Raw genomic sequence first — 13,519 nt, forward strand, 5'->3', positions numbered from 1 at the left:
CCCCGTCCCCACCAAAATCGGCAAGACACACTACCTCCCGTTTACTTCCCGTATCTGCACAGTCTCGCGTCTCGCGTAGCTTTCTGCGTGAAGTGGGCGGACGCCAACCTGCTTCCGGTCTCCTAAAAAGGCATTCGCCCACTTCACGCAGATAGCTACGCTAGACGCGAGACTATGCAGATACGGGAAGTAAACGGGAGATGGTGTGTCTGGCCAATTTTGGTGGGGAGAGTCTTGTTTTTTTGCACTATTTCTGCTGAATCAGCTGTTTTTGATTAAAGTCAGCTGCGTTGCAAAAACACCATCAAAAAAGTCCGTATGACGTCCATACAACGTCCAAGAAGAGGTAGACCTCGTTGCTTTAGAATGTTTATGCTGAAAAGTAACAGTTTTGGCCATAATGAGGTTTCCGCCCGACAGACAATATATTTATATTGTACATGCAAAATTGCTGCTATACGAAAACGTATTGTTACTGCACTGTTTCTTATTTTTATTTTCATTTGTAATAAAATGTCACTGACATCACAAGGTATTCTTCATTTTACGTATGGTCCAGTATATTATTAATTCATATCAGTCACTGTATTCCAGTGGGGCAAGGCAGCTATAGGAAGGGGGGAAACAATAATTGACAATAATGAATTATGAATTCCACTTAATAAACTTACAATATCACTGGTGTTCACCGTTCACTTAGGCTACAGGGTCGGGAAAAGCCATCTAAAACTTAAAATGCAATCAAAAATCCATAATTCAAGTTGCACAAAGACGTCTTTTCAACAGTCTCTACCCACTGGGCACACAATACAACAACGCCCAAACGCCGTGCATACGCTGTCCATACGACGTCCGAGTCAGATGTGTGTCGACGTCGTTTCAACGTATTTTTTGCAAAACAGCTGCTGACTGAGGTCTGACTCGGACGGCGTATTGGCGGCGTATGCACGGCGTATGGGCGTTGTATTGTGTGTGCCCAGTGAGTACAGAGATATCTTTTACAACGTCGAAACGACGTCGTCGCAAAACGCTGATAGGACTCCACCATGATTCATGCTTTCTCTGGTCTCTTGCACGCTCTTCAGTAAAAGATTATATAAAGGTGCAAGAGTCAGGTAAAACTTAGAAAAATGTCATGCTTAAATTTTAACCGGGAACCTTCTGTTTACAAGTCCTGTAACTAAACCACTGTACCACAGAGGTTCTTACCTACCATGTTATCTTGCGTGGTATTCACTAAAAGATTAGATAAAGGTAAAAGCCCCAGGTAAAATTTGGAAAAATTACTGTATTGTATGATTTGTATCTGTTGTGCACCACTTCTTTTGCACTCAAACCTACTCTTTCTGGCCTATATAGCTGTTACTCACCAGCAGTCACCAGCCAAGTGCTGATATTAGCAGTGACTTGCAGTCTGTCAATTCCACTTGCTACTATGAAAGGTGATTGACTGTTTGTTTATTAATCAAATTAAATAATGATATTGCAATAAATATTATGGACTTGAAAACCTTGAAAAGTTGAAATACATCTACCTATATCATCTAATATTTCACATACTGTGCATGTGCTGTGCAGTAGAATTAAGAATTAGCATGAGCAAAACAGATAGAATTTTTGAAAATTTTCGTTTTATTATCATTATTGATTTAAATTAACAAACACTACTATACATATTGCTGTTTTTATTCATTTTGAATCATTTTAGACAATTAAAGCATTTGGAAAAAGAAATAATTGATGAAAACAGGCGACAGACAGTAGATGACATGTACAGTAGAAGATCTACAGTCAATGGCTTTCCTATGTGTTTCTAGGGGTCCAGAAATTTTAAACAGACAGACATATATCACACTCTCCCACAACAACGTCTTTTTGGTATCACATTATGTCTTTTTATGTAGACAATGCAGGATAAGAGATTCCCTGTTGCATCTGCATGATACCGTAACCAGTGAAGTTGATCATCAAAAGATAAATAGGTGACACACGTTCCTTCGAAACAAGTTAACAAAGACTACAGCAGCGTTTTCATGCATTGCAAGTCCATTTGCTGCATCCAGCACAACAAAAGTCTTTCGGGCCCATTCTTCTACTCCATGGATAAAAAAAAAAAGTTATAGCAAAGATTTTGACACCCCTTGACCCCTGACCTTATATTGATAAGGAATGTTTGAAGTTAACAAAGTCTGAAATATCATAGTTCTAGCCTTCTCAGTGCTTGGTATTCAAAACCCACATCCCTTTAAGATAACCACAACAAAATGCTATATAAAAAAAAAGAAGTGCTTCATAGAACTTCTTCAGAAATATTGAGTCTTCTCCTCGAGGTGTTACCTCTTAAAATCTCAGGCCAGCTGTAGATACGGTACTCCTTTAATCCCTACCTATTGGTCAAACATGTATTAGTTGGTGCGTGTACTTTGTGAAACCAATAAGGCTTTGCACTAGTGACAAGGTTTCCACCCAGTACCTAGGAGGCTGGCATATGCTCATGCACCTATAAAACAGCACGTTTTGTCGGAACCTTCCTCTAAAATTGACAGATCTACAAACAAAAGTGTAATCAGGGTTGACATCATTGTCTGCTGACATTACTCTCTAGACCACAGTGGCTTTTTTCAAAGATTGAACAAAACAGCTCATTCACATCAAAATGTGTGTAAACCAAAACAACCTTTTTGACTTTTGAAATTTAGGGTTAGGGACCCTATTTGGAAAATATGGAGTTCGCAAAAACAAAGAATGGTATTAGTAGAGAATCCAGCAGGAGTGTTTGGTTCAAATTACACATTTGAACACATCATAATTCCATTGAAATGTTGCAGCAAAAAGATCGCTCTTTCTGGCGAGACAAGGTGAAGCTATGACTTTTCTCTCCTCCATACACAAAGACTTTGGCAAGGCCATACCACACCCTCCATTCCTGCAACGCGCTTCAGGATTGGGGTTTCACTACACATGAGAGAAATCACATACACTTTTTCATAAACACGTCGTAAAGTTTAGGTACAAGATCACTGAGGAAAAGCACATCAATACTACTGTAAAGTCAAGCTGCCAACACTGTGGCAAAAAAGTCGCTGTAGAGTATTGAGGGACTACATGTTTAATCAAAATTGGCTCGTATCCTTTGCAACATGATTTGAGGGGAAGCCATGTTGCTTTTCTACAGGCAGATAAGGAGAGGACAATGTATCAACAAAACACTTCGTAAAATTCATCAGCACAGGCCATACACAATTAAAGAGGTGGAAATAACGTCGAAAAATGTTTACGAGCACATCCTATACTCTTTGTAGCAACTCCAAGAATCAACGTCCAGGTTTCTGGGATTTGACGGAGAAACACAGAGAAAACGATGTGAAAAAACTCTTGATTTATTGTCTCTACATATACATATCTCCCCCCAAAGAAAACAGGAAAATGCTGACCTCGCTTAGTGATTGACTGACTGATTGATCTTGGCGGAGTGCAAATATTTTCCACATGGCTTTAGAACATTGTTGTCAAAAAATAGATTGAACTCGCTTTCCGAGTTGTCTGGTCACCTCACAGTTGCCTTGTGGGGGCGTCTCTCACTTCAAAGTCAGTAAACAACTTGACACTCTATAGAGTTGAAATGGAGACGGGACAACACCCGTCGGGGTAGGTGCACGCACATATACATATTTAGAAAAAGAACACAAAAGGAAATCACACAGAAGCATAACGAGAAGTAACAAGCGACGTAGCCCTTGTTGGGGAAAACAAATCACACGCTCGGCTTGGTCCAGACTGTCTGATGCACTCTCGGGTCCTTCGAGAAGTTGCGGGGCGACTCAGTTGCTTTGCCACGGGCCCTCAGTGTTTTGTTTGCCACCCGCGCACGTCCTCCAGCCTCCAACGGCACTGCTCAGAGGGCCAGCAGAGTGGGTGAATTGAGGGAGTCCGAGGACTGGTCGCCACTGCTGCTGCTGCGCCGGTGAGCCTTGGAGCAGGACTCCGAGGAGGGCGAGGGGCTCTCTGGCTCCAGAATGCTGGGGTAGGTGAAGATGAGGCTGGGGACGCTGGGCGTGGAGGCCGGCGTGGAGGCTCCCACCACCGGCGTGTTGAGGCTGTCTCCGTCCAGGCAGTACATCCCGATTCCGCCGCCGCCCAGGCAGATGGGCTTGATGACGGAGCGCTGGGTTTTGCCCACATCCCGCCTGTCGTCCTCGTCGGGCTCTTGTTTCACCACTACGTGGTTTAAATGGGCCCGTGGGCCGCTGTTGGAGCGCATGGTGAGGGGGAGTGGAGCACACTGCTGCTGCTGCTGGTGGTGCGGGTGATGCTGGTGGTGGTGGTGGCTCCCCTGGTGGCGATCCTCCGTAGGCAGCTTGCACACCGGATTGTGGGCCACCAGCATGAACTCCAGCTTGTCCTTTTCCTTCTGCAGGGTCTCAATCTCCTTCTGGAGGTCTGCCTTCTCCTCTTCCAGCTTCTCCGTCTCCTGCTCACAGAACAACATGGGACAGAAGATGTGGATGAGCAATCCGCGTCGAATATCACCCTAACATGATGCTACTACAAATGCTGTTACAAATATGTGTGTGTGTGTGTGTGTGTGTGTGTGTGTGTGTGTGTGTGTGTGTGTGTGTGTGTGTGTGTGTGTGTGTGTGTGTGTGTGTGTGTGTGTGTGTGTGTGTGTGTGTGTGTATATATATATATATATATATATATATATATATAATATATACATGCATACATACATACATGCATGCATACATACATACATACATACATACATACATACATACATACATACATACATACATACATACATACATACATACATACATGCATGCATGCATGCATACATACATATATATATATACATATATATGTACATGTCATATATATATGTATATATATATATATATATATATATATATATATATATATATATATATATATATATATATATATATATATATGTGTGTGTGTGTGTGTGTGTGTGTGTTCTTTTCATATATGTATATATATATATATATATATATATATATATATAAACATTATATAACATAACATTTCTTGCTTAACATGTACAAGCTCCAGTAACTAGATGGTCAGGGAGAACAACTATGCATTACTTCATTACACCAAAAGAGGGCACTGTTTGTCTGCCACAGTTTGCTAGGGGAGGCACGGCAGATAAAATATTGAACTTTAAGAACAGTGAGGAGTAATCAGCACAAACAATCTAAATAATGTGTTGTTCGCTATGGACTATATTACAGTTTGCCAATCTCAAAATCTTCAGAATAAATTGGATTAAAGGTCTCACGTGTGGTTTCACCTGTCGGCTAACACACTGTGTTGTTCTTATGGAGATATGGGATCTAACATTAAAAGGAACACGGCTGGACTGTAATGATGTGTCATTAATGTGTCACAGGCCCCAGGAGACAAAAACAGACCCTGTTTAAGAAGTCGTTCCCGGTCCAGACAGGGACAGGGCTGACAAACAAAGATAAACTCACACGCTGTCTGAGAACTTTGACTCATGGGGGCGAAGGTATGAGGAAGTAGGAAACAAAGAGCGCCAGTCATTCAAAAAAGGAGCGTGGGGTAAAACACTAAGGGATGATATTAGTCCATTGAAGAGCAGAGAAGTTACCCTTTGCACTGTTGGAATGTGACACTTCCTTATTTGGAATTTTAACAGAGAGTGGTGTGAGGACGGAAGGGCGGTTTTCCTTGGAGCGATGGCTGTGGTAGTGTGGGAGAGTGTGTGTGTGTGTGTGTGTGTGCGTGCGTGCACATGCGCCTGTGTACTGTATGCCTACACTATGTATGCGCGGGACATGTCTGTATGTGGGATAGTGAGACGAGCAATTTGCCCCTTTAGAAAAATGTCCTGCATTCATAGGGACAGCTGCCTACAGCACATTCCATTCTTGGGGTTTTCGGCCTGACAAGCTCACCCTCACTGTAATTGAGCTAATTAGTCCATTTAGATGCCGTTACTGTCTGCCAGGCAAGGCTGCCAGACAGGCCCACCTCTGTCTACAGCTGTACCAGACAAAAAGCTTTTCAGCGACATGTCATCTGTTACTAAAACGTAATGCTATGGAACACACAGCTCGAGACGAACCAGTAGCACAAGGTTGTAAATTTCGAGGTGTTGGGATCAAACAGTCGTTAGCAACTTGGAATAAAACCAGACATGAGCACCCGCCATCAGGGTTGCCAGATCTGCTTATTATAATTTGCCCGCAAGATTTTATTTGAACATAGCCGATCTACAAGCTCACAACGCGTCGCATCGCGACACGTTGTGAGCTTGTAGATCTCTTTTGGGCTGGTTTTCCTAGACCTGGTTGCTTGTTTCTCTCACAGAATCTGGCAACACTGCCCGCCATCACCCCCTGTACACTGGGTTCTGTGTGCAATCGCTACTTTATTGACAGTTTGGTTTGTTTGGCGGACAGCCGTTTGTCTGTTCTGTTTGAGTATCTCCCTATATGTAGCTACATGTTTTCAACAAAACGACACCGTGCACAACCAGATCTGCCGGATGCTCAGCTAAATTGGTGTTACTTTGTGTCTCAGTGTGGTAGCTGTGTTATAAGAACACTGGAGGATTTCCCTGTGTAGACAAAACCACAGAGTATGGGCCTTCAAGGGTGATCGAGGCGCAGAGGCATCTGAGAACACTGCTTTTTGTGGTTCATCTCTACAGATCCATGTTGCATCGTGTGACAATGCAAAGTAACAGACATTCAACTGATTGCGGTTGGTATTTTTTTCCCTTTAACTCACCCCTTGGAGCATATCGGTGAGCTCTCGTCTGCGGTTGCGGCATTTGGCCGCGGCTAACTTGTTCCTCTCTCGTCTCACTCTCCTCTTCTCGTCTTCCTCTGGGGTGAGCTGTGAAATGGAAGGAGCAAACCAGGTGAGTTGCCAGCCTCTCTCTCTCTCTCTCTCTCTCTCTCTCTCTCTCTCTCTCTCTCTCTCTCTCTCACACACACACATGCTTACAGACAGACAGACGCACACACAGCTCAATCAATATCAAGCAGAGGAAATGTAACAAGAACTGGTTACAGCCGGCTGGCCGCGAGCGGCATAACAAGTATTCAAATGCAATGAAAAGTCAGCCGAGGACACCAGCCTTGGCGTGATAAGATAAAAAATAAATTATGCCGCGTTACTCCCAGCTACTTTGCCTTTGAGAAGAAATCAATGGCACGGTGAGGTATGGATTATACACAATGTCTGCTATGTTTGCAGCTGAGCCATTTTAACCCATTAAGACCAGGAACGCATCTGTGTCATTTTTAGATTTGAGCTACAAAGCATTATTTTACACTTTGGCTATTCAAAAATAGCAGATATACAAGCTCATAGCGCGGCACCGAGTGCCGCGCTATGAGCTTGTAGATCTGCTATTTTTGAGAAATCGTATTTTTTTTTGCAAATCTTTGAATACGGTATATATTTTTGCAAGCGAACATTTGTAACTCAAATCTTTGCTTCTGGGACCCCTGGAACAAAATATTTTGAGATGGGGGTCCCCGGCCAAATACATATAATTTTGGGAGTCCTTGACATGAAAAAGATTGAGCACCACTGATATAGAAACATACGTTTTTCAGAATACTGTTGGGATTTAGGAGACTCGGCTTCAGGTCTTAATGGGTTAAGAACAACATCAATAAAGGCTGTCTGTAGCAATGAAGTGAGAATAAAAGTCCATACTTCATAATACGTCCAGACAAACATACAGCATGTCCTCTCTCTCACCTGCTCATCCCTCTTGCGTCGTCCACGGGTGTCCCCGATGGAGCGGATGACCCCGGGCCGGGCCAGCGTGTTGTGGCCCAGCAGTCCCGGGCCATTGGTCAGATGATGGCTGTAGGGGTGGGCGCGCGAGTACGGGTTGGACATGGACGTGATGACGGTGGGCTGCACCATCCACTGGAGGTCTTGGCTGGTAGTGATGGCATTGATGGTGGGTATGAAGGCACTGTTGGAGCCGGGCATGTCGACTCTGTACTTCTGGAAGGGAGAGCGGAAAAGAAAGGAGGGAGATGGGAGATTGACAGAGAGAGAGAGAGAGAGAATTAGCCATGATGGATCAAGACATTGAATAATAGTGTCACGCAAATTCTGGAAAAACATGGAGCGTTGCGCTATGATGCTGTGTAAAAGCATGCATTGTAATCCCAGGCATAGACATCTTAATTCCTATTTCTTATTTTCATTTTGCAGCTTCAGTTCAAATGCATAGACGACCCTTGCCAAATTCATATATTTTCCGCATAATTTCAGGCTTGTAGTAATGATTCGAGCCACATATGCAAAAAAAAGAACACGGTCTCAATTCACCCGTTTAAGCCCTGAAGTGCAACAGTGACACATGCTGTGAATCATGCGGGAAAGCCCATGGTGTCTCCTGCATGCTCCATGATAGTAAAACTCTATGAGTGTACAAATGGAACCAAATGGACCCATAAGAGTTAATTAACACTGATGGCTTTATGTGTCTGTATTAGCAAGTAAGCGAATAAAACCTGCCATGCACATCTTAACCCATTCAATGGGGGAACGCATCTGTGTCATTTTAGATTTGAGCTAACCATTATTTTATACTTTGGCTATTCAAAAATAGCAGATATACAAGCTCATAGCACAGCTACAAGCTTGTAGATCTGCTATTTTTGAAAAATCTTAAACATTTTTGCAAATCTTTGAATATTTATATAATATTTTTTCATGCGAACATCTTTCACTCAAATCTTTTCTTCTGGGGGTCCCTGGAACTAAATATTTTGAGATGGGGGTCTGCGGCAAAATACACATGATTTTGGGGGACGGGGGTCCTTGACATGAAAAAGTTTGAGCACCACTGCTATAATAGAAACATAGATTTTTTTTTTCAACTGTAAGGATTTAGAAGACATTTGTAGAATCGGAATCAAACCTCAGGTCTTAATAAGCATCATGGAATATCTCTCTCTATCAGGAAATGAAGCTATAGTAACCTTGTTTAAATGTGTTGATTGCAGGAAGTGTTTGTGTGACATAATAATAAGGCTTAATTACATTTGACACAGCATCTGATTGCGATCACTTTTGATGGTGAAAGCTATACAGCCCCCATTACACCAATAGTACCTACAGTATAGAAGAGACGATGGACGCTGATATATTGATCGAAGCAACAAAAGACATGACGCAAGCGAGAGATTGTTGATCATATATGACGCCATGTCAGCGTGTGTCAACAGGTTCGCGCTACCTCACGTAGCCGAGGCAACACACACACACACACACACACACACACACACACACACACACGCAGCCTTTACGTGCGTTAATACACGGTCGGTGACAGACTTCACCAATAGCCTACTCATGGTTCCTGATTTCCCGATGGATATCCTATTCTTTGTTTTTTTAGCCCTATGTATGAATCATTAGGAGAGATATGCTAAACCACGTGAATACAACGGTCAGTTCCAGTAAATCGGTAAACAGTCTCGAGGGGAGGGGGGGGGGGTTGGCTTGCCCCCCCGAGGCAAAAATATTTCCACAAGTTAGACAAGTTAAAAATTCCAATCTCTTCATATCATATCCCGAGTGGGAATTAAAACAAATAACGAGGCGATCGCTGTTACTACAGTAATCGACGGCAGTAAAAGTCTATGGCTATGTGATGGTAAGAGAAGCCACTTCAGTGCCAGCTAAAATAAAGTCATTTACCGTAAGGTTGTGTGTATGATTAGGCTTTTCCAGAGAAGTCACTACGCAATAGCATGAAGCGAGTGGGTGTAGGTAAACATGTCTCTGCTCTCTGCTCTTCCCGGATTCAGATCCTACTAGTTGCGTATGGGCAGTGGTGGAAAAAGTACTCGCATGTTGTTACTTAAGTAAAAGTATCAATTCCTTCCACACTGTAGAAATACTCCGTTACTAGACCAAGTCTCATGTTAAGAATGTACTCGAGTAAAAGTACAAAGGTATTAGTATCAAAATGTACTTAGAGTAAAGTAGAAAGTACTCATTATGCAGAATGTCCCATTTCACAAGTTTTCAATTGGATAAAATGGATACAAAACTTTTGAAAATAGCAGATCTACAAGCTCACAATGCCATGCATTGTGAGATTGTAGATCGGCTGTTTTCAAATGGCCGAAATATATAGGGTTGAAGTGGGTATGTGTTTCGTAATAATAATCAAAATCTACAAAGTAACTAGTGACTAAAGTTTTCAAATAAATGTAGTGGATTAAAAGTAGCCTACAATATTTGGATCCGAGATGTAGTGGAGTAGAAGTAAAAGTATTGAAAAATTGGAAGTACTCCAGTAAAGTAAAAATACCTCAAAATTGTACTTGAGTACATGTACTTAGTTACTTTCCACCACTGGTTAAGCTGTGGCTGTTAAACTTGGCTCTAACTGTCCTCTTTCTTTTTTAAGGCATGAGGATATAGCTATCCAGGAATTGTTGCTTAAAATAAAATAAAACAAAACATATCCTTAATGTAGCCCTATACCCGATCAGCTGCCATGTGTAAGCTACTTCAGAGAATTCTATATACGTCCGTGTTTGGCATTGAAATGTGACATATAGCCTACTTATTTAATTTCACTTTTGCAGCACACATGGATTCCTCGGTGATACAAATAGACAACTGTGGAGTGTAGCCTAATCAATCAGGGCAAATTAGAGAAATAGTCAAGAGATAAAGACAATTTCAATAATAATGTCATTCCCCTGCGTTTTTGTGCGTAAAATCTGTAACCAACAGTTTGGCGACGGTATTGGGATCCGCTCTCAAATCTTCCTCATTTGGAAAGGTATTGTAATGAATGTTTACGAGTCACGACAATCGATCGAAAGGGATGTAGGCTATTATACAATCAGGATCGGAAAGTGAAAAGCCCCTGAAATATACGCCATACTATAAATCAATGTAGAGTTGTATATAGGATGCGGATATGTTGGCATGCCATGCACTGACAAGTGCATGCCAACATATTCCTGCACCCAGGCTATACACTAACCCTGCTGGATCTACCCTAACCCTACTGGATCATCTACCCTAACCCTACTGGATCTAACCCTACTGGATCATCTAACCTAACCCTACTGGATCTCTGGATAAGCGAGCCAACACCGAATGCTTAACTCGACATAACTGATGATGCAATAGAGCACTGTTTCCCGGGACCCATGTGTGGTAGGAACATTAAAAATAAAATAAAAATAAAAATAAAAAAAAGGAAGATGTTTCATGACTTAAAAACAAATTTAAAAACAATTTCATGAATAAATCAAAGAAATGTCATAAACTGGAAAAAAAAAACAAATGTGTGAGAAGTCGTGAAAATAGCAGATCGTGATCTTGTAGATCTGCTATTTTCCACTATTGGGTCCCGGGTAAACGTCTGATTTCATTTCTCTTTTGGGTCTTGAGTTAAAAAGTTTGGGGAACCAGCGCATTCGAGACGTTGGATCAGATCAAGTGCACCACCACACACACACTCGGCGTCGACGTGCACAGACAGGAACTACAGGAACATGCGCCTTTGCCAGAATAGCCTACATTTCAGACGATCTGACATTTAGAATTACATTAAGCTCTGGGTAAATTACCATCTAGCTCAGTGGTTCTCAAACTTTGTCATGTCAAGGACCCCCAAATTGACACTTATTAGCCCGCGGACCCCCATTCGAAAAGATAAGCCAGGGACCCCCATAAGAGAAGATTTTTACGACTCTAGCAGTGATTCTCAATCATTGTAATTTAAGGACCCCCCCCAGTTTGACATGCATTAGGGCTACGGACCCCCATTGAGTGGCATTTCTATCTCTGGGACCCCAATTCATATTGTAAAATCAATGTTGATTTAACTCTCAGAGTTACAGACCCATAAGGGTCCATTTGGTTCCTATCCATCATTTAGCTGGGGACCCCCTGGAACCCCCCCAAGGACCCCTGGGGGTCCCCGGACCCCACTTTGAGAACCAATTCTAGCTGACTTCTTCCATAGCGACAAGATCTTTCTCTCTCTCTCTTGAACATAAAAAGCTTGTCTTCGCCGTTTTGCCTCGCACATTGCGCGTGCGTAAATGTGCAGGACAGGACCCAGGAGGACACACTATATCATTTTCATAGTTAATGACAATGATGTGCCTTCTTTTAATAGTGTGTAGTCCAAAAACACTCCCGTGTGTGTGTGTGTGCCAATCCGAGGCGAGGTGTCATTGGGTTCAGGCTTTCTCCCCAAGCGAGGTGCGTAATTACTAGGCTATACGCCTCACTAAAATAGCATCGAATTGTAATTAGCTACTCTGGCAAAGTCCAAAAAGTACTATGTAATGACGAATCAACAATTCTAGCTGAGCGGGGTTGTCACGGTAGAAAATAATCGGATTCAAGTTGAATCATTCAACATCATCATGGACATTACGCATCGTGTATGTAGGCTAAATGCCCCCGATGCGTTGCAACAACCATAAGCTCCATCTAGTTGTATACCTGGTAGCTTGAGGTAGAGATCGGACTGCCGATCGTGCTGCTGCCGCTCGTGAAAGACTCTGGCTGCGCCGGAGAGGTGCTGCTCCCGCGGGACGAGGTGTCGTAGTTCCCGGAGTAGTCCTGGTACATGATCATCCGGGAGGCGAGGAGGAGGAGAGATCCAAAGGAAGGAAGAAGAGTTCGGCTATTAGAACGACTTGTTGGAGCTGTATAGGGTGAAGCCTTTTTCGATATCCGATCGCAGTGAAAAAAGCACCAAAGCGAAATCCTTGGGACTCGAGATCGACGCTGTTGATGTTCGGTTATCCAGAAAAAAATGTGACAAAATAGCGTTAATGTCAGCCTAAAAACACCTGATCAACCTTTGGCCAGCATAGGATATATTCCCCTGGCAATCACACGGCCCCTGTATACTTATATATTGATTTATTATAGGCTACTTAAATGATTCTTGAGTCACCCGGGTTAGATCCAGGTGCGCGAACTTCAAGTTAAAGTGAGGAGCGCACCTTTTTAGCAAGTCAATCCAAGTGATCTTGTAGTTCTAGTGACTCACGCAACGGCTTATACATTCGATCTAAACTCTCTAAGACGGCAGAATAGTTTCCGATCGTCGTCTCTTGCCTGCTAAACACTTGATGATCGCAGCTAGTATCTACTGATCACTTCTTTTTTTTCTTTTTCTTCTTCTTCTTTCTTTCACCACTACTTCCTAAAGATGACTCACTTCAATGGCACTATGATGAAGAACTGCAACCGCTTTTCAACGCCAACACGGCGCACGTCACTGTCTGGGCGTCAACACTCCATGTGGAGGGAGGTGGTTTGGTCCAGTGTTGCCATGTCGGCTTGTTATAAGCGACTTTGGGCTTGTTCGTCTGTGAAGTTGCCTGTAAATATTTTTTGGGGCTTGTGTATTTGCTTGTGTAGTTGCTTATTCGGTCTTGTTTCAAAACATTTTTTTAATTGTTTATATTTTTATTATGGTTGAAACCAGTGGTTCTCA

The 13,519-nt window shown here is 42.6% G+C and overlaps 1 protein-coding gene across 2 annotated transcripts; it reads right to left on the reverse strand.

Annotated features, from left to right (window-relative positions):
* Window positions 1–1,609: 1,609 nt before the first annotated feature.
* fosl2 (FOS like 2, AP-1 transcription factor subunit) lies at window positions 1,610–13,235 on the reverse strand. Of its 2 annotated transcripts, XM_080414940.1 has the most exons (5): window positions 13,023–13,235; window positions 12,514–12,633; window positions 7,768–8,022; window positions 6,784–6,891; window positions 1,610–4,471 (listed from the first exon to the last, which is right to left on the reverse strand). In XM_080414940.1, exons 3-5 carry the CDS (start codon window positions 8,005–8,007, stop codon window positions 3,896–3,898), a joined length of 924 nt encoding a protein of 307 aa, XP_080271066.1. In that variant the 5' UTR covers window positions 8,008–8,022; window positions 12,514–12,633; window positions 13,023–13,235; the 3' UTR covers window positions 1,610–3,895. The 2 variants fall into 2 exon arrangements, with proteins under 2 accessions (XP_080271066.1, XP_080271065.1); XM_080414939.1 differs by having other exon boundaries at window positions 12,514–13,235.
* Between the last annotated feature and the right edge of the window lie 284 nt (window positions 13,236–13,519).

Source organism: Gymnoscopelus braueri (genome assembly GCF_963280865.1).
Source record: "Gymnoscopelus braueri genome assembly, chromosome: 19".
Lineage (NCBI taxonomy): Eukaryota > Metazoa > Chordata > Actinopteri > Myctophiformes > Myctophidae > Gymnoscopelus > Gymnoscopelus braueri.

Excerpts from the sequence above, each read along its gene's own strand:
- fosl2 (XM_080414939.1), bottom strand. The coding sequence starts at position 12,648 with ATGATCATGTACCAGGACTACTCCGGGAACTACGACACCTCGTCCCGC. Across the intron at positions 8,023-12,513 it reads TCTCTACCTCAAGCTACCAG|AAGTACAGAGTCGACATGCC; the intron begins GTATACAACTAG and ends TCTCCCTTCCAG. Across the intron at positions 6,892-7,767 it reads GACGCAAGAGGGATGAGCAG|CTCACCCCAGAGGAAGACGA; the intron begins GTGAGAGAGAGG and ends TCCATTTCACAG.